The sequence below is a fragment of the Chanos chanos genome, chromosome 10 (assembly GCF_902362185.1).
Source record: "Chanos chanos chromosome 10, fChaCha1.1, whole genome shotgun sequence".
NCBI lineage: Eukaryota > Metazoa > Chordata > Actinopteri > Gonorynchiformes > Chanidae > Chanos > Chanos chanos.
The window spans coordinates 19,884,183-19,907,586 of NC_044504.1; the positions used below are offsets into that span (position 1 = coordinate 19,884,183).

Genomic DNA, 23,404 nt, shown 5'->3' on the forward strand with positions numbered 1-23,404 from the left:
TAAGTCGACAAAACCGAGGACATTATGTCAAGAGCGCATCGGAATAGCGTTAAGAGCGGAGGATGCCGCTGAGTTACGTATCTGAGTGACGACCAAGCATTTCCAAGATCGTCCTGACATAGTGATCAACCCCTCCCACTAACATGCTTTGCTTGCTAGTAATTCAACTAGCCAGCTAACGTTGAATATCTGGCGCGGAAAATACACAAGAATGAGCGGTTCTCGGGCTCGCTGGGTTCTTTTAAATTGAATGGCTCAACCAAAATATTGTGTGGGACATCTCTGACAAATAATAATGAGGAGTGGCTGACAAATATTTCAACAGTAAGGTGAACTCGCTGCCTTTTGATACCAACTACCATGAATGAGGCACAAGACAAGGTTGCAGTGGGCTAGGTTGACAAATCTGGGTCCAATTATACAAAAGTAGGAAAGGTAGGAATTCATGTAACTACAGAAACTCGTTGTATTTACATTTCTGTCATTAGATTAAGTCAGCTTAATCGTCGGGTCCCTGCAACATTTAAAGCCTACCCATCCAGGGAACGAGTTATGATGCCACCGACTTCCAACATCTCTCGCTACCCCCAAAGTATATCCCTTAAACATCTGCGTACCTACCTTAGATCACTGTTGCCCTCCTTTGGATTTTCAGTTCCAAAAGTGAAGTTAAGCACTCGCTAAACAAGTATTATCCTGAATATCCAACAAATTAAAACTCAAGACAAATAGTATGGGTGTGATAAGTTTTCAAGCCCACAATTACCTACCAAAATTCCGAGCCTTTGAATGAAAGAAGGTTGACGGTTTTGCCAACGTACCAAACTTAAAAGGCGTGAGCTATTCGCAGTGCAGTGGCTGTTGCCTAGCTAACGTTTGCAGGCTAAGAATAATGCTAAGACGTTGACCATCCACTATCCCTCTATAATGAGTATGATAGGAACCTAGCTAGCTAGTTAATAATGGCCAGTGATGTGGATCCCGTACCAACAATCACGGCAAGTTAAGTAATTTCTCACTCCGATTCATTTTACGAAATAAAGTTAATCTTGATTCACAAAGTATATCTTTACTGGAATAAATTTTGCAGCGGGGCGGTGTGAGAGACTGTGAGCTTGCGCCTCTTCTCCTCATGAGCAACAAACTCATAACCGGTTGAAACCGGTTCAGACTGGGAGATTCCATCTCGGTTTAGTTTTCAGCCGATGGCGCCGCGAAAAGTTTGGACTAACGTCACGCCCATCTTATAATATCATTGGCCAGACTATTGGTGAGGACACCCCTCTGTGCATTCTATAGGTTTATACATACGTCAATTTATACCAATTCTTTCAGGCGCCCACGCGACTACTCTGCCCGTGGAGAGAGCTAGAAGGCGGACTTGAGGCAGAATGGAGTTTTCAAGTCCGTCTGTGCTGATTCCTAATACACTATTAGTAATACTCCGGCAACGTGCATGGTTGCCATGTAATTGCTGGAATTTGCCTAATGCCATTTTTTTGTTTGCTCAAACTCGTGAATGACACAGAGGAATGGTCTTCTGCAATACAAAGTCCATAAATTTAATTTATTTTGTAATGCTTAAAATAGTTTTATTTTAGAGAAACAAAGAGATAGATACTAGAAATGTTAAGTCCAGTCATAGCGGTACAGCGGTACTGTCGATTCAGACAGTAGATGAAGAGGGATGTAAATGCGTATACTTCTGCTGATTGTAAGCTGGTAATTTTCCACTAGCCACGAAGGGGAGTGGTTGTTCAGAGACAGGGCATGATACGCATGGTAGGGGTTTGGGTTAGAATGCCAGTTAAAAGGGAAAATGTGGCCACTAGCAATTGCATTGTTAAAAGAAATTGCATCGAATAAAGGTATGTTGTATTCAGCAAGGTGATAGAGAAATATGATGAGTTTTATTTTGTCACCGACTACATTCTAAAAGCCGTGAGAATCGTTGAGGATTTTTTTTTTTATACAAATCACGTGACACAACGCCCGTTAAACGTCAGTTGATGGAAAAATACTGGATCTTGTAAGGGCAAACTGAACTGCTTAAGACGAACAAAGAATGAGACTTTGCTCCATTCACCCATACTACTAACGTCCTTGTTTATAACTGTGTTCCGAGTCTATGGGCACGATCCACACCCTGAGATGCCTAGACGCCTCTACCCCTCTCTATAACTTCAGTGTATCTAGAGCATAACTTACTGTTGACCAACTGTACAGGAACTTAAATGAAAACCAGTTTAATACTGCTTCCTTGCATGCATGTGGAATACTTTGCTCTGAAGGAAAAAACAAACAAACAAATATCTTTAGCATACTCAAAATAGTCAGAAATGAGGCAATAATGGGACATAACATAAGCATTCTCTGAGATTATATCTCTACGTGTACCCCAGGCTTATTAAGCCTTATTTGCTCCCTTGGTTGTCTTAATGTAGTATACCCACAACAGCAATAAAACTTGAAAAGCATAGATAAGTCTAAGGTGAAGCATAGTCTGTTCAGTAGGTTTTCACATGTACATTTGCCATTGAAGGCAGTGTCATGTAAAGCTTAACTACTTCCTCCTCCTTGAAATGACAGGTTTTACTGCTTTCTAGGAACTGAAAACAGCATTCCTAAAATGCTGAACCAGTGAGAAAAGTTTTTGTTGTTCTTTTTCAGGACCAGGGGGGCCTTCTCATAAGTTCAATAAAACTGGTTTGTGTACTTTTTCATTTGCATTTTCAGAAGTTTGTTTTTCAACTTATTCTGCCAGAAATCAAACATCAACCTCTTAAAACTTGCACAACCACAAGCATGCACTTGTGCTGAACAAGGAATATGAAATTGGCATGTGATTAAAATCAGGGACAGGATCTAACAGTGCATTCAACAGAAATGGACTTGTTGCAAAAGATTAGGTTACATTACAGTGAATACTGAAATGTGGCTGGATTTGGTCTGTGTTTTGTAAACTCATTGACTCAGAAGCCCAGCTGAATTGCACCAAAGAATCTAAATAAAAAGGCTGGAAACATCACAAGTGGGGACACCCTCCATACACACACACACACACACACACACATACACACACACAGAGTTGTGGGACATAAGTTACTTTGGTTTGAGTAAGTCACCCATATATAAGAATTGACACGAGGCATGCAGTTCAGGATTTAGCTGGCCAAATCTTGTTCTGTCTGGTCTTGGCAGGCCATTTACATACATTATCATTGCATCACCTCAGTGGGCTGACCTTACTGTGTCACACTCAGTTGTGTGCTTAGGTTTCAGCTCATAATGCCAGTGCAGTATTGTTTACAATGTAGAGCATTACAGTAACATGAGAGATACACAGCAAAGTAGTATTTTGTTGTTCACTGGATAGCATTAAGCCAAAAGTCAAGACCGTCAAACATGAATGTTCCTAACCTTTGTCTCTTTGAGCAGGTTTGAATATTTTCAAGCTAATTGAGAAAACCTGCTTTATTTGTACTTTCAGCAATGAATGGTATAATGAACGGTCCAGAAATATCTGACAGAAGTAGGAATAAAGAAAAAGGAATATACTTTTTAAAACACTCACAAACACGTAAAAGTAATTCGTCAATGCGGTGATTGAATATGGTCCCATGCAGGAAGTATCTTCACCGTTATCATTAATACTACATAGCGCTGTCCTTGGTTAAGGTGCGAGCTTTAAAATCAAATATTCACAAATATGTCCTGTTTAAGAAGTCTGTTATTGGAGCAGTATTATGTTAAATTAAATTAAAAAAAAAAAATAATAATAATAGTAATAATAATAATCCAAACAAATAAACACCTCCCTCTAGTGGTTGAGCTGGAATTCTACACTTTAATGAATTGTCCCTGAAATCAAGTGCAGTTTACTTGGGCCTAGGGACTCATAAACTCAGCAGAAAAGTTCAAATTTTCAAATTGGCCTTGGGATTGGTCAGAATGTTTGCTTTTGTCAATCATTAATTAAGACTTTATTCCAACAGCACTGGAAGAATCTGTTGCAGAAGAGTACTCACAATAGACTAAACTTGTCACACATGAAATTACGATGAAACTATGTTAGAATAATCATTTATATATTTATAGTCAGTGCTGTAGTTGTCCCCTTTGAATAGACAAACTGTGAGGCATTACAGTGGTAAATAGCCCAGAAACACATTACAAATACAAGAGAATGGTGCAAGGCAAGCAGAGGATTCATAGACATAAACAATAAACAAAGGGCTAGGGCACACGCTGGATGTGCGCTGAAGAGCAGAAAGAATACAAGCACTGTCCACAATGTTTCACTTCCTCTTTTTGTCACTACTGATCTCTTTGTTCTGAAGAGCTATTTGCAACCAGCTCCTAATCTTCTCTACGACATTACCGTTTACCACAAACGTCAGTTACAGTTTCAGTTGTAACTATGCTTATTAAGTCAATACAGAAATGTAGTTTCACATTATGGACAACATTCTAAGTCTGGAATGTACTTGAAATGAGTACAGTGTGGATCCAATGTTCTACAGCTGTAGCCGTTTCTCTTTCCAACATAAAATGGAAAGAAAACACTTCTATGATGTGAAATGGTGTAGGGATGCACCGGTAGTCATGTTCCCAGGGATACAGGCTATTACGAGGTCATCTGTACATTCTGCTGGCTAAAGCCTGTAACTTTAACTAGTCTTGAACAACTCATACACTGAACGATGCTCCTCTCAACACGCCCACCACTTCTTCACAACAATTCTCCCCACCAAAACAGATTTTCAGCTGCACAAAAAGGGTATACTGCATCTCCTGAGGGAGTTACTAAGTGTTCTATATTGTATTAGGAGCCATTGTCATGACACCTAAAGGAGTGATGCTATGGCTATCTGTTTTTCTCACTATTGTACCTCGCTCTCTAGCCAAGAATGTACAGTGTTTATTCTTGGTGGTTTGTGCAATATTTATCTCAGAGGGTTGTTCAATAGGTCTCTTTTATTGTTAAATGTTTAGAACATTTGCTGTTGGCCTGATGGCCCTTGAAGGTGACATAATTACCACAATTCTGTGAATTTGGAGTCACTCCAAAGACTGTCAATCTGTTTCAAGTCTTGTTTCATTCTGTTTATAAGTCTAAATTGCTTATGAGCTTCCTTGGAGGTATTTCACAAAACAGGATTTTTTAGTTAACAAAACAGTCTGACTCAAAAGTAAAAACAGCTAAAAAAATATTTTTCATGGTCTTGACATTTGTTATCTAGTAAACTACAAAGCTGTACTTTGTGGAATACTCCCATGGATGCTTGTAGTGATGCACAGTAAGTTGTGGATCCATAAGCACATCAGGAGAGGTGCCTGTCAGCACACAACACATGTCACAGTCTGCAGCTTTGAAAGATGGAAGCCCCCCAGTTCTGCTCCTCTGTTTGTTGTGACACACACTGAAACCTCCCTTCTCTCCCCTTGAGGTTAGGCTGTCCCATTTGTCTAAAGGGCATCTGGAGTATTGCAGGGTAGAGAAGGTGACTTCAGCAATGTTTGACCCGTCACTTTGCAAAAGCCTTTAAATCTATCCTGTATGCATTTGGAGATATGTGTGAAATGATTTCAGACACAAACTTTCACATTTAAATAATATGACATCCAGAACACTTAAGTTTTTGGTAATACTTTATTATTTCTAGATTATTTCCTCCATGTTGGCTTGGTTCCAATGGCACAGTTTTTGATAAGTGTGTATGTTTACACAATAAAAGATGAGCTGTTTCTTTTAACACAAAGAGCTTTAACGCATAAAATACAGGCTTTATTGTTTGCATCCAGAGGGACATAAAGTGCTAGGGAAACGCAATGAAGGTCATTATTCCAGAGTAATCCCAGTTGGGTTAAGGGAGACATGTCTAATGCTCCTGCTCTAACAGCAGATAGAAGCATGGTTAAAACTTGAGCTCCACAGAGCTACACTGAGCTAAGGTGGGCCTGAGTGATTTGGAGAGAACATAAAGAACAGGAAAGAGGGGCTTTCGCACACATACACTCTTCTGCAACACGCTTCACTGGGCAGTAGCCTACTTCTCTTTCACTTTAGCTTGTCTCTCCAGCTTTTACGTTGGTCTAGACTGCCCTGAGCGAGGCTTTGCCCTAAAAAAAAAAAAAAAAAAGACAAAACCCAAACGTTAAAAAAGGGCAGGCATTTACATGCTGTGTGGGTATATATGTGTGTGTGTGAGAGTGTTCCAGAGCTGTGTATTGCAGTTGAAGATGAGAAAATCAGGCATGCTGCATTTACAGATAATGGGTCACTCTAAAAAGTTAATTTCCTCAAATACCTGAGAGTCTTCTCTGAGCTGCTTTGTCTGCTACTGGCCTGGGAGGAAGCCTTAAACTGGGCCTCCAGTCTGGCATAGATCCCACCTGCAGGCTGGAAAAACCAACAGCATTTACAGCTCAGGAGTATTTAATTCATTAAACAACAGCAACACACCACACACACACACAGGCGCATATACATTCACACACGCGCGCACACAAACGTACACATACAAGGGAAATATTATCCATTAATTGAATGCCGATTTGTACCTCTTTAGGGTCCTTGAATTTGTTCTGTTCCACATCACCAAATCTCATCCTTGTGAGATGCCCAATGATCTCCTCCATACGCCTCTGATCTACAGTGCATTCAGTGCGTATACTGTGATTTATACAACAACTTTCTGTTTTTTGAAAATGCATGCAATTATGAAAACGTAACCAAAATATAACAAATGAAGGCAGGGTACCCTCTTCTCGTTGGGCATCTTGGTTGTATCGCATAGACCGTGTGCTGTCCCATTTACTTTTCTGAATGCTCACTCTGTAAACACATTCAATTACTGTAGGTCACTGATCACATCACTACAAATTAAATTTCCAAACCAGGGAGAAAAAGATATGTGTAAAGCCCTTAGACTGCACATTCGTTATCAAACTGTGCCTCATTCACATGCAATTCCTCTCAATGTCCCTCTGAAGTAAGCATGTGATTTGGTCTGTTGTTTGAACTCTTGAGTATGTTACCTTCAAAGTGTAACCTAATATCATGAATGACTGAATGTGAGACTATTCAACATATACTCAGGCCTGAGGTGTAAATGCAGCATAATCCTGCACTACTGTTTTTGTCAAAGACCATTTAAGTCATTCCTCTGCATGTATCTTAATTATCCTCCATAGTATCTGTGTACACAGAAAACACCAAAGCATTATTATTCAAATACTTAAAGTATTTTTATTTATACTGTATATGCAGTGTTTAAAAATAATTTAAACATCACCATTCTTCTGGTCGGTGACTGTTTCAATTACTCTTAAGTCTGTATTACCACACGTACTGCATGTGAAAACACCGGAGCACACATGCATCATAAAAGACCAAGGCTGTAAGGTCACATGTGCACTCACGTAAATGCAGTAGAGTCTCGGGAAGGAGTCTGTTAAAACAGAACAGAGGGGTCTGTTAAAACAGCAGAGTGAGATGTGAAGAGGAGTGCACACTGTGTAATATTTATACACTGAGATCTATTCATGTCAGAGTGTTCTGCACTTACCTTCTCTGACACCTTCTCCTTCCGCTGGAAATTAGGTGACGACACTTGCCTTTTCAGTGGTTTTCCTGATTTTCTTGCCTTCTTGGCAGCTATGTAAGAATGAAACAGATCAATAGTAGGGGAGAACGGGACGGTTGTGACCAGGGGTTGGCGGTCACATTGCTCATTACAGCCAAACTAGGGGAAGATGCGCCGAACAAGTGGGGGCTGAATTTGTGATTTTCAAAGACCAGAACATTTTTTAATGTTTTTTTTTTCTGGTTCTTTATAATAAATACTGGTATGCCGAATGTCCATATAAATACATGGAATTATGGAGTGAGGGAATAGCTTTAATTTATGCCCACATTTATGTCAGTGAATCGAGCCATGTAGTAACTATCATAACTATCAAAAAATACATCTCAAGTGGTCAGATGGCCATGAAAAATACCACAAAAGGTTATTAAGTAATGTGAGTATAAAAAGTGATGGCCATTTCTAACCAAGACTTTAAGCTTTCTGTCAATATTGTAATGGGTTTTGAGATATGCATTGATGCTGAAAAATACACAAGAGAGTAAAAACTCTGACAACCAGTCACACAGTCCCCTGTATAATAATCAAGAGTGTTTTAGAGGGTAAATAACTGCCACCTTCTGGCCAAACTAGTCACTGTTCTCAGAAAGGTCTGTTCTCCACCAGAGGTCACTCCTGTCATGTGCTGGTCATTGTAAAACCCTACACACTCATAAAAAAAAAAAAAAAAAAACTTATCCACTCCCACCTTGCTTCCTGGAGACTTCTTCTTCATCCCCAACCTCATCCTCAGTAATCTCTGACCCTGTTGTGTACTCTTCATCTTCAGACAACAGGGACTGCTGTCGCTAAAACAAAATGTCAAAGGTCATGTTAACAGCTAAACACGCCAGAGGTGCTGTAAGTCAATGATTAATAGCTTAATGTTGCAAGATCTTCTGTCTTACCAGCTGAAGACTCCAGTTTTTCAACAGTGAAAACTGCAGGGAAGGAAGTTAGAATGTAAATGCGACCAACACTACTAAAACTTTCTTTGAGCTAAGGTGTTGTATAGCATTTTAAAACATCATGGGATTTAACAGACACACATAGACGAACAAACAAAATACAAGCTCCTGTTCAAGAACTGTGATGTCTGCTTGTCTTAGTCTTCACCTTTCATTGGCTAATGACTAACACTTCAACAACTCACTACATAACAACTGAACAGTACTGTCCTTGAACTCTTGTAAAGGGTCTGTCACACAGGTAGGGTGGTCCGATCAAACGGTTTGTAAATGAGCTGAACAAACACAATAAAGCCAACACACAATACAAAATGAATGCTCCCTTACAGGTGTCATTTCTCCTGATCTCTGAGGACCAAGGACCCCAGGAACAAGTACAATGTCACAGTCTGGCCCCTTTTCCACCACTGATGGGGACTCCACAGGACTGCTGCATTCAATCCATCAAAACAAACATGACAGGACAACAGTGAAGCAAGTCAAAAGGAGCTCAGTCAAACAAAACACAAAAAGCAACATGAAATGCATTTAACGGACAACATTTTAATTAAACTTCAAAACAGAATTATCCAGCACATCTCTTTTGCAAAAGGTCATCTCTTTTGCAAAAGGTCATCAACCATTTGTGCAATTGTCAATACAAGTCCCCTGTGGGGTTATGTGTAAGTGGTGAAATCACTGATATTATCTCGTCTCTGTCTCACCTTTCAGACTGCGGGGAACTGCTCATACACACAATGTTTCTGTGTAGTAACAGGTCGTTCAGTATTCTGATCTGACTGGAGTTTCCCCGTTGATCCCCACAGCTGCCGCTCTCTGCTGTAGTCACAATGTGGTCCCTTGTCTTACAGCCCTACAAATGGACACAAACACATACAAACATACATACATGTTTGAGTTAGTCTGTATACACTTGAGTACAGCTGAAATGCTCTCTGTCCCTGTTAACTTGGGTCATTTTACCTTGGGCATGCCTGTGGGGTCGAAACGCAGGACTCTTTGGTTGCAGCAGGGGTAGAGTCCTGTACCCCGCCAGCTTTGCTCCACCCCAATTCCTGGGTACACCACAGCCTCCGGGTGGTACCTGCACTGGGCCAGGTCTATGCACAGGAATGTCTGGAAAACACACACCCACGCAACTCACTGTAGACATTTAAAAACCTGCCTTACAAAACTGCACTCATATACTACATACAGTGAATATGAATAAATGTTAATATTAACAATTATGGGAGTTTGAAAAATTAGGAGTGATGGCGCTCATGTGTAAGGGTCACTTATTGAACGTGACTGTTTGAGCGGAATCACCGAAATATACCTGCCAATCTTGCCATCTCTTATGTGTATCATATATCTATAAAGTAGCTCAAATATTGATGTAAATATATTTACTCATACTCAGATCCAAATCCACATCAAGGCTTGTTCTGAAAAATATCAAAAATGAAATTAAAATGTGTACATAAAACCAATAGGCCAACCTGTTTACAACAGGAACACGTGAGGAAGTTGATGGTTCCCCATATTCTCCAATAGACCAGTACCCAGGATTTCAGCTCCTCATAAAGACCAGTCAAATAGTCATGCACATCCCAGTTTTTATGTCTATATGAAATAACAGTTTTCATCAGTAAGAAATACTGATACTATTGATCAAATAGTGCATTTCCTTTTATTTATTTTTTTTACTAGACAAAAAGCTCTTGAGTAGATCACTAATGACATCTAGCATTCTTGAATGGTTTACCTGGTGTGTGTATATACAATGTTACCACAAGCATCAATGTTAATTTTGCCTGGGATGCAGGGAATTTTTCTCTCAGTGTCTCTGGTCAAAAGTTTAAGGCAAAGACCACACCTGAACAAGGAAGAAAGCGAATGTTCATCAAGCGAACGAATGAAGAGAGAGGGAGGATTTTACATGCATCTGTTGATCCAGGCTTCCTCTCACCTGTACAGAGTAGCAGCATTCCCTGGTGAGTCACGATTCTGATAATCAGGGTCAAACAGTCTCTCGATTTTCTTCTGGAATAATTTGCTAGATTCATCAAAACAGATATTGAAAAGGTTAGAGCAAAATTTAAAAAAAACTGTAACAACAAACCAAAACTAAATGTATGAGAGAACTATTTCTTACCTTTTGAATTTGTCTTTTTTGTCCTTAATGTCATCGGCATCATTGTGGTTGAAGAGGTCGGCTATGCGGGCGGCTAGGTTACTGTTGATGCAGTTCATGTTGCAGGGCGTAGCAACAATGGCACTCATGTGTTTGTGACAGTACTGTATACATTCCTCAACCTTAAACACAAGCCAGACGGTTTCAAAATAAACTTCACAGTTCAATTTACCAACAAATCACAATGTCTGATGAAACACCAAACTACAAACTATGGTCACCATGCATCATGCTTCGTGCAAACACCATGCGATCACCCAGCCAATCTCACAAAACACTTACTAACGTATCCATCTTCAAGAATTCAGAGGAGATCAGGATTGAGATCACATTGCTGGGTTCTGTAACCAACAGACACCAAAACACCACATAACCAAACAGCCAAATAAACTCACAAACAACACTCCACCATGTGAGAGCCAAATAAACACCACAGCCAATCATACAAAACACTGCATCAAACATTAACAACACTTAAGATGAGTTTGGTATTGCCATTCACAGAAATATGACACATTTACACAGAAAAAAAATCAGGAACAGTTTGAAGCCTTCTGTTTACCAAGTCTGGGTTTGTCATTGGTTTTTCTGTCTGAGTCAGCGTGTCTCTTGACATAGTTCATCAGCCAGTCAAAGATCTGGACATCACAGTGTACAGAGATGTCAACTTCTTCCCAGCGCTGGGCATCCACCGACAGATATTCAGCAAAATAGCGCATTTCATTCACCAGTACGTCCCTTGGACACACAAAGTCCTGTTTCAGGTTCTTGGCCTCATCGCACACATGAATAACCATGTTGGGTCTGCCAGAGAACACAGACAGCATATGTTCACTGCTCCTTGGTATGTCTAACAATTAGCTATTACAGCATCATACCACTATTACAAAGTTAATTCAGAAAGAGACTGATCAGGGATATTGGACATAATATTATATACGAATGGTTGTTCTTTTTAAAATGACAGGACAAGGCTTACCCTTTCCCATCATTCATTTTCTCTCCCTCCAAAGCAGTGGTGCTGCTTTCACTCTCAGCTGAGGCTCCCCGTTCCATGGGTATTATAGTCAGTTCTGGGGTTGAACAGAACAAATGGATCCACAGGTCATAAGTGCTAAAACGGCATGGTTTCTCGTGAGAATTGTACCATTTGCAAGAACAAACACAGTCCTTTCTTGACACTTTTAACTATGATCATCACAGTTAATATTACTGTAGTTAGACATTTGTTGTCATAAGTAAACTGCCTAAGACAGATTCAGTTCTGTTAGTGCACATGAACATTCAATAAAATCCCAACCAGTGGAGTCTGAGAGCTGAAACTGAGGGTTTGCTCTAATATGATGTGATGAGTCTGACTCACCTGAGACAGAGAGGTTGCTCTTACTGACCTGTGGTTCTCCCTCACCACTGACATCTGGCTGTGTAGATTTGATAAAGGAAGAGAGGGTGTCTGAGGGGGAGCTGCCTGTCGCAGTCAGTGAGTTGCACTGGTCATCCACACAAGGAAAGCTCCCCATGCTTTTCAACTCCTCAAACCTTTGGGCACACTGTATAATCACATGCATTAGAAAAGTCCCTGTACGAGAGAGGCGGTCCCTCTGGTAACCAGTATCAGTGCTGATGATAATGGTTATGATTTGTTTTTTGCAACAACATCTGGTTTACACTGGTCCTGTGAATGAACTTAGTTTGTGATAAAACATCATTGATATTAGACTTGACACTTTAATTGATCAGATCTAGTTTGTCAAGTTGGGAATGTGGTGAGAGGGTGTGGAACAGTCACTGTTTGTGATGATCAATATCGAATAGCAAAAACATGCAATGCAGATTCGAGGCTTACCTCTTTGGGAGTAAATCCTGGGACAAGTCTTGCAACATTCTCCCAGTTGATGGGCTGGGGGACTCCCCACAATGAGCTCAGAACCATATCCAGCACCAGGATGTTATTATCATATGGGAAATTGTTGTTGACTGAGCAAAGACGATTCATTTCTGCAGACTACACAACTGTTATAAAGAGATGAACATGGCAGAGCAGAAACACCTCATGTGAGACACCACTGGTTTATATATCATGTCCATCAGGGCTATCATTCATATGTCATATGTCACATGTTAAGAGAGAGTAAATACTAGATGGGAGAGTTAAAGGCAGTGATACAGACATTGTGCAATGCATGGTAGTCCTATTTGTAGTCCATGTCATTGTTTCATTGTAACAAATATTATTGACAAGATGTTACTACTAAAGTTCAAAAGAGAAGGAAAACAAAGGACAATTTACAGTGTGTGGGCGGATATTAAAAGTACAGCACTAGTAGTCATAGATGTCCACGACATGAGGATAGAAGCAACTAGCTTATATTTATGTTCTAACTTCGCTCACAGGCTAGCTAACATAAGGCGTCAATGCAAACAGGAGAAAGAATTTGAATAGTGAAGGCAGCCGAACTCACAGAAGAGGTCACAACTTAGAAAACGCAAATTTAAAAAATGGATGTTGCTTTTATCACATACTTGGGTATGCTGCAGTTTTTCTTCATGAATTCATGGTCTTCTTTTCTGTGGGCAGTAAAAATACCATTTCAGTCAGCGGGCTAGTTAGCAACAGTAGCTAAAAGTCAAACGGGATGCTGTGGCTTGTGACATTTCAGTTCACTCTGTTGGGTAAAATAACTGGCTATTAACCAAAAACACAGTTGGAAAAATCAGGAGCAGACGCTTGTTAAAATAACTGCTCTTCCCTTGGCATACACTGATTTACCCTATTTTTTCTGAACGATGCACGTAAAATAGCCAACTGGTACTTTGTGCTGCAGTGTTCCTAACCTCCTTGTTCCCGACTCTTGATGCCTCTGACGCTGCAGTATTTCTGGGACAACTCCCCCTTCAAGATTTGTAAAGGGAAATGTTTGATGGGCAGGCAGATGGTGTAATAAGCTAGACGTATACGAAATGTGGGTGGGATTAATTTAACAGAAATAGATCAATTGTGACCAATCCCTGTTAAGGTGGTCGTGCGTCGTTTTATCCCGGTTCATCCTGTTCTTCCGGTGCCGCAGTGCAGTAGGTGCAGCAAGGCGTCCGCGTTGCTTGGAGACAGGCGAGCTCTTTCAGCGCTGTACACGACTAGCATTATTGCACCTATGGATAGATGGTGAGTGGATCCAAGAAAAGAAAAAGAACTTTATTCTGCTCAACACCACAGAATAAATTCATTCCAAAGCCGTGTCTTAGAGTACAGGAAACAGCGTAATATTAAAATTCCTTAACCATACACTGTTTTGAGTTTAATTATTATTTTAGGATCCTTACCCCCTGGAAAAGTAAACGCAAGCGAAATAAACACGTATTTAGGTTTCTGAAAATATTTACTGGCAAAACAACTGCTTATATTTACAATATTGTACAAGTGTTAATCCTTAATGAGAGAAAACAAATTATAACTAGAGCATGGTGACGGAGAAAGTGCATAAATTATTCCATATCAAAAATGTGAGGGCACACAAAGGCATTTTATACATTCAGATATCAAATCTATGCAGCACAAAATTGTGTCAACTTAATTGTCTTGTCATAACAAAACATCTTAAATCACCAAAACACTAAATTTTATCTCAATTACTATTTCAATATCAATTAACATGTGCTATTTGAATAAATTTTCAACCAATTTAAAATGACTAATTTTAAAACAGTAATTCATTCAACTGGCAGATCATCAAACCAACCACTTAAGTCCAAATGAACAACATGGGGACACGGTCATGGCTTTCTTCCACTTCAAATTGCTGAAAACCTGTAAAGTGTTAAATATCTGGATAATACAAGCATGTCTGATATCCACAGTTTACTTATGCCCAGCAAAAAGAAAAAAACATTCAGGGAAAAAGGACAGGATAAATTATACCAACAACTCAAAGTGCCCTTCGTCAATAATGATGTTCAAATGACAATACACTCTGATGTCTACCTCTTTTATATCTACTTAATAAACCATGCTGTTTACACATTCCAGGAGCAACCTGAAAAACTCAGTAGGACATGTGTGAAAAGCACCTCTCATTTCATGGTTCTGAAAAGTTTTTCACCCTCTATCACTCATGCGACAAAGCTGAACAAAGCCCATCCTGACTGGCCATCCCAAAGATGGAACTGCATACACACACGTTGGGCGCTACTAAGACATACATTACTAGCTTCATACATGTCTCAGTGCTCGTGGTTCACAGGTCAATATTCTGAGGTGTTATGACTGCAGCGTCTATACTGCTGTTAGATTGTGGTGGAGACACTATGCTGTATGGTGTTGGGGTCTCTTGATAGACAGATTCAAGCAGCTCCTCAGGGTCTCTGGTTGGGAAGACTGACATAGAGGTGGGGGCTGAGGCTGTGGACAGGGTTCCCTGGGGTGTCTGGAAAGCTTGCTGTTGGGCCTGCTGCTCCTGTGCAACTCTTGCCATCTCTGCATGTTTCCTGCCTCTCCTCTTGCCAAGGATCTTCACGTAGTTGGCAGGGACAAGCCCAGTGGTATGCCCATCCACGCTGGCCAGGAGCCAGCCTCGCACTCTGGGCTGTTGCTCTGCATCAGAAGAAAGTTAGAAGACTTGGTGTCATTGCACTGCGGATGGTCATCAATGTGAAACATGAAATGAATAAAACCTTAACTCTACTTAATGAAACCTAAACAAAACCATCACATTGATAAAGAGGAAATATGCATACAGTGTAGCTGTGCATCAGTACATGTACGTGTACTGACCAGTTCATGTAAAACTTCAACACCCTTGTGACATCATTTTCTCATCACTGTATATCTCATAGAATGATATACAGATTCTACTGTTATTACTATCAGCGAATGCTCCGAAACACTTACAAGTGCGTGCTGATTTCAAAAGATTAAAGCAAAGGATATGTTCAACTCAAAATTTTTAACCCAGCAAATAATTTCACTTTTGTAAAAGCACAGAAAGGCACTGTCTTACAGGAAACAAAATTTACATTAGATGCTTTTTCCAGTGTGTCAAAAACATACCTAACTGTGTATCTAAACACCTGAAAACTGCAGTCCTTCACTGAACTGTGCTTTTAGAGCACCATCACAAGCCCAATACAATTAAACGCTTCTCAGAGATTTTTGTTGTTTTCTTGATCACAAAATGACACAACATAAAAAGTGCAAGGTCACACACAATTTTTCTGTGTGAATAACCTTGATTTTTATATGTCTGCTTTATCGGTCTCAGAAAACAGTGCCCACCTTTGGGTGCCAGATTGAGCATGTCTCCTGCCTGGAGTGAGATTTCTTCTTCAGAAGCAGCTGTGAAGTCATACTCTGCCCTGGCAACCACGTGGTCATCCTCCCCACTGGCCCAGTTTGTGGCTGGACAGGGATTAAATAGTCAGGTTAATTCAAAAGACGTCTTCAGAGGAGCTGTCAATCTGACATGCTACATTTAATCAATAAATGGACTGAATTTCTACACAAAGTAAGAGAGAAACTGAACTGGGTATTGAGTTGTGATCTAAATATAATATCAAGATAACATTGTTCCATTCAGATTTGTAAATCCTGTATCAAATGACCCTGTTGGACCACAGTGTTCTTTTTTTAAAAAAGTACAGCCGTCTCACCATTTTCTTCTGGCCCCTCAGCAGAGCTCAGGAGCTTCCATATCAGGTAAGGACCTCCGAGAACGACAGCGAAAAACAAGAAAATGGGCCAAGACTTGATAGTATTTGCTCTTGGATCATCCATCCCTGCCCCCCTGGCTCCAGACACAGACACCACTGAAGACGCCGCGCTGTCTGCCCACAAGTCCTCCACCTCCGAATCCTGCCTCAAACCCAGCAGCCTCTGGAGCCGGCGGTAGAGGTAACGCAAGGTGCGCACCAGGGCAAAGGCTGACAGTACCTTAGTAAAATGGATACGTAGGCGAGAGAAATGATTGGCTACGTCCAAAACAGCACGGAAGCTGTTGTAGACGGCAGAGAAAGTGGCATCCATCATCATGCTGACGGACGAGAAGGCGTGAACAATGCTCTCGATAGACTGGAATGCACCACGGCTGCTCTCCTCTGCCTGCTGGACGAAACGACTTGGTGGGATATCTTCCATCCGATAGCGGTTGTAACCCAGGCCTCCACCAATGCCATACCCCCCATAGCTGTATGGACTGTAGCCCCCATACAGAGAGCTCCCATAAGGGCTGTAAGAGGAAGGGAAGGAGTTGTAGGCTGGACGGTATGATTGCGCCACTGGTCTAGGGGGAACCGGGGGAGGCATCCGGGTCAGCACTGGAGGACCTGAGGTTGACTGCACGCTTGCAGCTGCAGAGCCAAAGTCTGTGGAGCTGCAGACGGAACAAGTGGTTGTGAAATACAGCCGTGTGTTTGCCAAACTAATCACAAACACAGACACAAGCTTATGACTATCAAAACAACAAAAATCGAGCTTTCTCAGGTAGCTGTCTATGACATCCACATAGATAAGTAGCATGTTCCAATCATAAATTTTAATAGTTACAGAACAGTTACAAAAACAGGCTAAAAACGACACGATCTACGCGTGGAAAACATTTCAGATAACAGGTTGGTTAGTTAGCATGTTAACTACAGAGGAGTACCAGAAGTCACTCACTTAATTATTAAGTGACACATACTGATTAACTCTGTTCACTTGCTAGGGGAAAAGGCTGGAAAGTTCTGATAGGCAACCTAAGCACAGCCAGTCAACAAAAGTACAACGAACACTGAGCACTAGGTGACATACTAATAAAGATGAAAATAAATAATGAGAATAACTAAATTCACTTGTATCTAGTCTTCTTAACTGCGCAATTCGTTGGTGTGTTCTCGCTAGCAAGGCACAACACAAGTCACTTCACCTTGCTAACTAGATTTAGCTGCTTAGCCATTTTAAAAACACTGGCCAAAGGTGCGATTTTGTGGATATTAGTTTACAAACCGATAGTTTAAAGGTGTATTCATAGCTCCTGGAATCCGTCTTTCCCATGGTTTTGGTGGCGGCTGCGTCATTGTTAGAAATATCTTCAAGTTTTTATCTAACAAAGTGCAACACCAGCTACCAAGACGGGAAACGTCGAACTTGCCAGACCAAAGAAATCGAGCGAGAGGACGCAGAGCGTAAACGTCATTCGAAACACTGTGTGCAAAGCTTCAGTTGTTAAAGCAGCTGTACTTTCATAACTGTGACAGAATAATAGAATGTATGCAAATTTACTGCAATAATTCGCGCTCGTCTTTGCTTTAAGAAAATAAATAAGCAATTAAATAAATAATTTAAATTATGTCTAACTAAATGTCTAACCAGAACAATCAATAACTTGCGTTCTCATATAAGTTCAGTTTATGTGCAGTCCGTGAGTTCCATGTAGCCGGCTTTACATGAGAAAAACATCTATATTTAACCTTAAATAATGTTTTACTATATTGTCATTTGTTGACAATTGCCAACTCATAATCGTAGGCTAACTTGCACATGCTTGATGGTACCTTTTTGCTTGCTATATAGTTGTAGTAGAATTACTAATTATTTTAATCACGTAAACCGTTTTTTCAACCTTATTGATCATGATGTGGGACTGATTATTGGATGTTCTAATGTGATGGTTTGGCATACAAACCATTCGTACCCTGGAAGACTGAGCAGTTATCCCTATCCCCTCATTCTCTTAGTTATATGCCTTGTCTCAGAGACCTTAAGAGTGTGGCACCGCTAGTTTCATATCTGGATGTTGCATGCGCCCATTCCATCCATATGTGAAAGCTACGTTACTTGGGTGATCTTTTTTCCCTCTGCTCTTAATCAGCCTGCATCTGAAGGCTATAATCAGCGAGCTTTACATTTGTCGTTCAAGAGGAGACGAGGCGAGGAGAACACGACTGATGCCTAATTTTTGTTGTTGTTACAATATAGGTTAAGTATAGTAGGTTTAGAGATTTATTGGAGCTAGATTTTTACGAAGCCCACATGTGCGCCTGGGAGCAGACCAGTGAAGAGGGATTCATAGGTAGGAAGATAACTTTGGGTGCTGCATTTGAGAGCTGTTTCTTGACCTGTCTCCCAGTTCTTAAATATTTAGCCCCGTTCGTGAACATGCGTCCTGTTTGAGTCTAGATGTTATGAACTTTAGTTTATAGCTTTTAAAGAAATTATTTTATGAGGGTTTCAAAACGTATAAGTAGAGACAGTAATGACAGATTATTGTCGGACTTGTCTCTAATTTTATATGTTGCACACGTTTTATATAGCCCTAGCTTTTATTGACGATAATATATCACTGCTTTTGTAGAGTGGATACTTGCATGCTTTTCATAATTTTCTCTATATGATTTTCTCCGCTAGATGCGCTCTTTTTCATGCTTTTATTCACCTAGCTGGGTTGAGAGAGAGTGAGTTCGCTTGTAGTGACATCGATGAAACCTGAACAGGAATGTTTGGTTGAGTAAACAAAGTCAACGAAACTGTTTGTGCGAAATGTCCTCTCTTTTAACGTTTTGGTTAGATATGTACCTGAGGATAAGATTTGGATCTAATCTTGAAAGCACGTTATAAAGCCCAATTATCTAATCAATCACTATCTAATCAGGGCTGAATCTGAGGATGGATCCACAGGTAGGAAGATAACTTTGGGTGCTGCATCTGTAGGGCTGTTTCTTGACCTGTTTCCCAGTTCTTAATATTTAGCCCCGTTCGTGAACATGCTTTCTGTTTGAGTCTACGTATTATGAACTTTAGTTTATAGCTTTAAAATAAATGATTTTATAAGGGTTTCAAAACGTATAAGTAGATACGGTAATTACAGGCTATTGTCGGCCTTGCCTCTAATTTTATATCTTGCGCACACGTTTTATATAGCTTTTGTTAAAGATAATATATTACTGCTTTTGTAGAGTGGATACTTGCATGTTTTCATAATTATCTCTATATCATGATTTTCTCCGCTAGGTCTTTTTCATGCTCCTGCTCACCTAGCTGGGCTGAGAGAGTGAGTTCGCTTGTAGTGAAATCGATGAAACCTGAACAGGAATGTTTGGTTGGGTAAACATAGTCAACGAAACTGTTTGCACGAAATGTCCTCTCTTTTAATGTGTTGATTAGATACTTCAGGATAAGATTTCGATCTAATCTTGAATGCACATTATAAAGCTCAATTATCTAACTATCTTACTATCTAATCAGGGCTGAATCAGATCTGATCACAGGTATGACCATGAACAGATCGTTGTACACACCCACACGCCTGTGGCCATGATCGTGACAATCATCACAGAACTGCTTCTCATTCCGTCATGTCATTGTGGATTACTTTGCTTAGAGTAGAAACTGTTATTGCAGCTCACAAATATTTGACGTAGGCTATTTCTCAGGGATTGTTAGGGCACTGTTGGAGAAATAAAATGTTTCCTTAAGGTTAATCATTCTAACAATCATGATAAACACTATAGCAGTTATGTAATCATTTTTATAGTGGTGAATCAATGTAATCATTTGTATTACAATTTGCAATTATGTAATCTTTTGTATTGCAAGAAATATCTAGTTCTCTGTATTCAAAAAGAAGAGATCTGTGAGGCCCCTTAAGGGCTGCACTGGAGATAAGGAGGGGGCCTCTGCCGATGCATTGTGGTCTTTAGCAAAGCATGCAGACAGTGAAACATTCAAGGTTACATGGTATATTTTTTATTCCACTAACGAGAGGGGCAGTAAATATTGGTGACGACTTATGCTTGTTATAAGTGGAGAATATGAAATAAAGGTGTATTGCAGAGTGGATGGGGAATCTGCAAGGTATGGCCGGCAGAGGCACCCAACCGAAAAGAGATGAGGCAATGCACATCCTTTTTTGGGGAATTGATAAGAATACGTATAAGAATCAGTGTTTTGTGAGGATTGCTTCAATCACTCCCAGGACCTGACTCAGTTTATTGTATGCTCTTTGAATTGCACAATAAATGTACACTGCATCAGACTCAGTATTGGACTTCTGTTGTTTTGTTTCAGGACAGGTACAAGTGTGGTGTTAGGACTCAGTCACATATGGCCCTGACTTGGTAGTCTCTCCCACAGTACTGATTTCAGATATTGTGTCCACGTGATTCATATGCAGGTTTTCAAGGTGACACTTTCAATTTAGTTGTTTTAAGCTCTGTTGAGCAGCTGCAGTACATATGCAATGGCAAAGTTTTAATACTGGCATTTTCCCCGTACATAAACTATTGAACATGCTTTGTGACTGTTGTAATTGACTACACTGTAAAAAAAAAAAAAAGTTTTTACTGAAAAAAACTGGCAGTTGTTGTTGCCAGAGTAATTCTGTAAAAATACAATAAAATGTGAACAACTTTACAGAACAGCCTGTAAATTTTACAGTTTAAAACTGTGGTAATTTACAGAAAATTACAGTTTAATCCAGTAAATCCAACAGCCTTTACTAGGAAAGTGCAAGTGTAGCCTAATCTGCGTTGTGTGGACCAGTGATTTTCAACTTCAGGCCTGAGGACCCCATGTCCTGCACTTCATTGTTTTAACTCTTTATTATCACAGTTGAGTTAATCAAGTTAATCATTGATTAGTGGAATCAGGAGTGTTAGTCCTGAGCACAGTCCCGGACCAGGCTCAGACTAGCAACTTTGGACATGGGAGGTGGACATGCTAGCAAACAGGCTAAAACTCGGGGGTGCTAGCCTCTGTCACTAGCACGTTTCTTCAAGTGTCAGGGAGTGAGTTCAAGTCTGGTGCAGGACTGTGCTTGTCAACACAACGCAGGTTACACTACTACTATTATAATTTTACTACTAACCTACTGATATATTGTTAAATATAGGCCTACTCAATTCTAAACAGACACATCACCTGTCTTTTCAACCCTTTATATTAATATAATTTTCCTGAAGGGCCAATTTGTACATATTATTATCTGTGTACCATATGAATTTGTAAAATGTAATACGGTTTCTTTCTGTATAAAAAAATCTACCTGACAAAAACGTTATTTTAACACCGTCATGTTGTAATTTTAACTGTATTATACTGTTTTTTGTATTAGAGTTTTTCTGTGTTTAAACTACAGTAATCTGTAAATTCTACAAAAAAGTATGATTCTTTCAACATATTCTTATTTTAAAATGAGCAGTTGTGTTTGGTTCAGTATTTTACTATAGTATACTGTAAATTAAACACTGCTTCATTGTTTTTCTATTTACAGTTTTTTGCTGTCATGATTTTACAGCTCTCCATTGTTAATTTCACAGACATTTTTTACAGTGTACCGTTACTGATATTGTAAACAATAGTTAAGCAGTGATATTCTACTGCCCAAAGTGACAGACATACAATATATTATTAATCATCTGTTTGAAAATATGATTTCAGCATGTCTGAAATACATAAAAAGCCCACACTAGATATACTATAACCTATTTCCTAACTCTATAGAGATAAAGGAACAGTTTACAAACTCTTTATTACTCAATATTCACATGACTCACTTTATCACCACACTTGGTTTCTAATGGAAAAGCAGATGGCTGAGATTTGGAAAAAAGAAGACATACGTCTAGGATTTCCCCCACAGTAAGGACTTAATTCAAAGGAAGAAGATGGATTCAAATCCCCTCAGAACTGAACATTTTGTTGTTGTTTTTCCACTGTTGTAATTCGTTCGTATGTTAAGAGTGTCTCTTAGTCCATAATCTGCTATGTCATAGCTGGTGGCATAAAACAGGAACAATAAACTTACTCAACATCTGTCCTCAAAGGTTGACCCTGATTTCAAAGTATGCACACGTTTAGGGCTTTGCAACGTATGAACACCAATGACAATAAGTGGCATAAAGTTGAGAGCACATCAAGGCTAACACACACAGTAACAGGAGGCGTGTCAGAAAGTGACAGGACTGTAAAAACTGTGGACATCAGACGTCTAGAGTGGTGTGGTGCTGTGCCTAGCAGGACTACTCTGTAGTAAGCTCATCACCCAGCAGATAACACTAAACCAGGACTATGTGGACTCAGGGATACATGCAAGTTTTTACAAAGCTGTGGGTTGTGCTTCTGCTGACCTGTGGATGTTCAGGTATTCTGTCTTGCACACCATCTCACTGAAAAAGAACTAAACTCTACTGAACTAAATATTTAAAGTTTTATAAATATATTTATTTTACATTTTTGATTCATGTTTTGAGTCATGTTTTGAATGTATAATATTGAAAAATATTAATATTTTAAAATCATGATACTTTTAGAGTTTTTAAAAAGTGGATGATTCATGAGCTAAGAATAGTCATACAGTATGAAATGTATGAATAACAGAAGTGGGTAACATTTATACAGAAAAGGATCTCTTTTGGCAGTCATGTTATTAGCATGTTGTTAATATTACAATGAAGCCTCAAAATACTACAATGTTGCTTTAGTCCCCAAAAGGCCACATAATAGAGCATACAGACCAATAATTTAATAACAAAAGTTCAAATTCTTATGACAACAGAAAACCAGAATTTAGCAGTGCAATACTTTTGTGAAAACTGAAAATGACCATTCATCTAATGAAACGTAATGGCTCTGAAGTTGCCAAAGATGGGGTCTCCAACTTTTC

At 39.7% G+C, this 23,404-nt stretch overlaps 2 protein-coding genes across 2 annotated transcripts; both read right to left on the reverse strand.

Moving 5' to 3' along the window:
- Window positions 1–6,025: 6,025 nt before the first annotated feature.
- Window positions 6,026–12,768, reverse strand: sanbr (SANT and BTB domain regulator of CSR). The gene is made up of 20 exons (XM_030787036.1): window positions 12,619–12,768; window positions 12,136–12,322; window positions 11,752–11,845; window positions 11,335–11,576; window positions 11,055–11,113; window positions 10,734–10,894; window positions 10,548–10,634; window positions 10,344–10,454; window positions 10,078–10,201; window positions 9,560–9,712; window positions 9,301–9,449; window positions 8,924–9,023; window positions 8,537–8,569; window positions 8,338–8,437; window positions 7,572–7,660; window positions 7,426–7,454; window positions 6,765–6,838; window positions 6,565–6,653; window positions 6,312–6,403; window positions 6,026–6,123 (listed from the first exon to the last, which is right to left on the reverse strand). Exons 1-20 carry the CDS (start codon window positions 12,766–12,768, stop codon window positions 6,087–6,089), a joined length of 2,160 nt encoding a protein of 719 aa, XP_030642896.1. The 3' UTR covers window positions 6,026–6,086.
- A 1,390-nt stretch (window positions 12,769–14,158) lies between these two features.
- Window positions 14,159–17,864, reverse strand: pex13 (peroxisomal biogenesis factor 13). The gene is made up of 4 exons (XM_030786255.1): window positions 17,749–17,864; window positions 16,416–17,134; window positions 16,042–16,164; window positions 14,159–15,360 (listed from the first exon to the last, which is right to left on the reverse strand). The coding sequence occupies exons 1-4, from the start codon at window positions 17,817–17,819 to the stop codon at window positions 15,005–15,007; spliced, it is 1,269 nt and encodes a 422-aa protein (XP_030642115.1). The 5' UTR covers window positions 17,820–17,864; the 3' UTR covers window positions 14,159–15,004.
- Window positions 17,865–23,404: the final 5,540 nt, after the last annotated feature.

What these genes read in the sequence shown, in the direction of transcription:
- sanbr (XM_030787036.1), bottom strand. Translation starts at nt 12,768, where the DNA reads ATGAATCGTCTTTGCTCAGTCAACAACAATTTCCCATATGATAATAAC. An exon ending in CAGGATTTACTCCCAAAGAG is followed by an intron (nt 12,323 to 12,618) that starts GTAAGCCTCGAA and finishes GTGATTATACAG; the next exon opens with TGTGCCCAAAGGTTTGAGGA. An exon ending in AAAATGAATGATGGGAAAGG is followed by an intron (nt 11,577 to 11,751) that starts GTAAGCCTTGTC and finishes GTTCTCTGGCAG; the next exon opens with ACCCAACATGGTTATTCATG.
- pex13 (XM_030786255.1), bottom strand. Translation starts at nt 17,819, where the DNA reads ATGACGCAGCCGCCACCAAAACCATGGGAAAGACGGATTCCAGGAGCT. An exon ending in TGAGGGGCCAGAAGAAAATG is followed by an intron (nt 16,165 to 16,415) that starts GTGAGACGGCTG and finishes ATCCCTGTCCAG; the next exon opens with CCACAAACTGGGCCAGTGGG. An exon ending in GCTCAATCTGGCACCCAAAG is followed by an intron (nt 15,361 to 16,041) that starts GTGGGCACTGTT and finishes CTTCTGATGCAG; the next exon opens with AGCAACAGCCCAGAGTGCGA.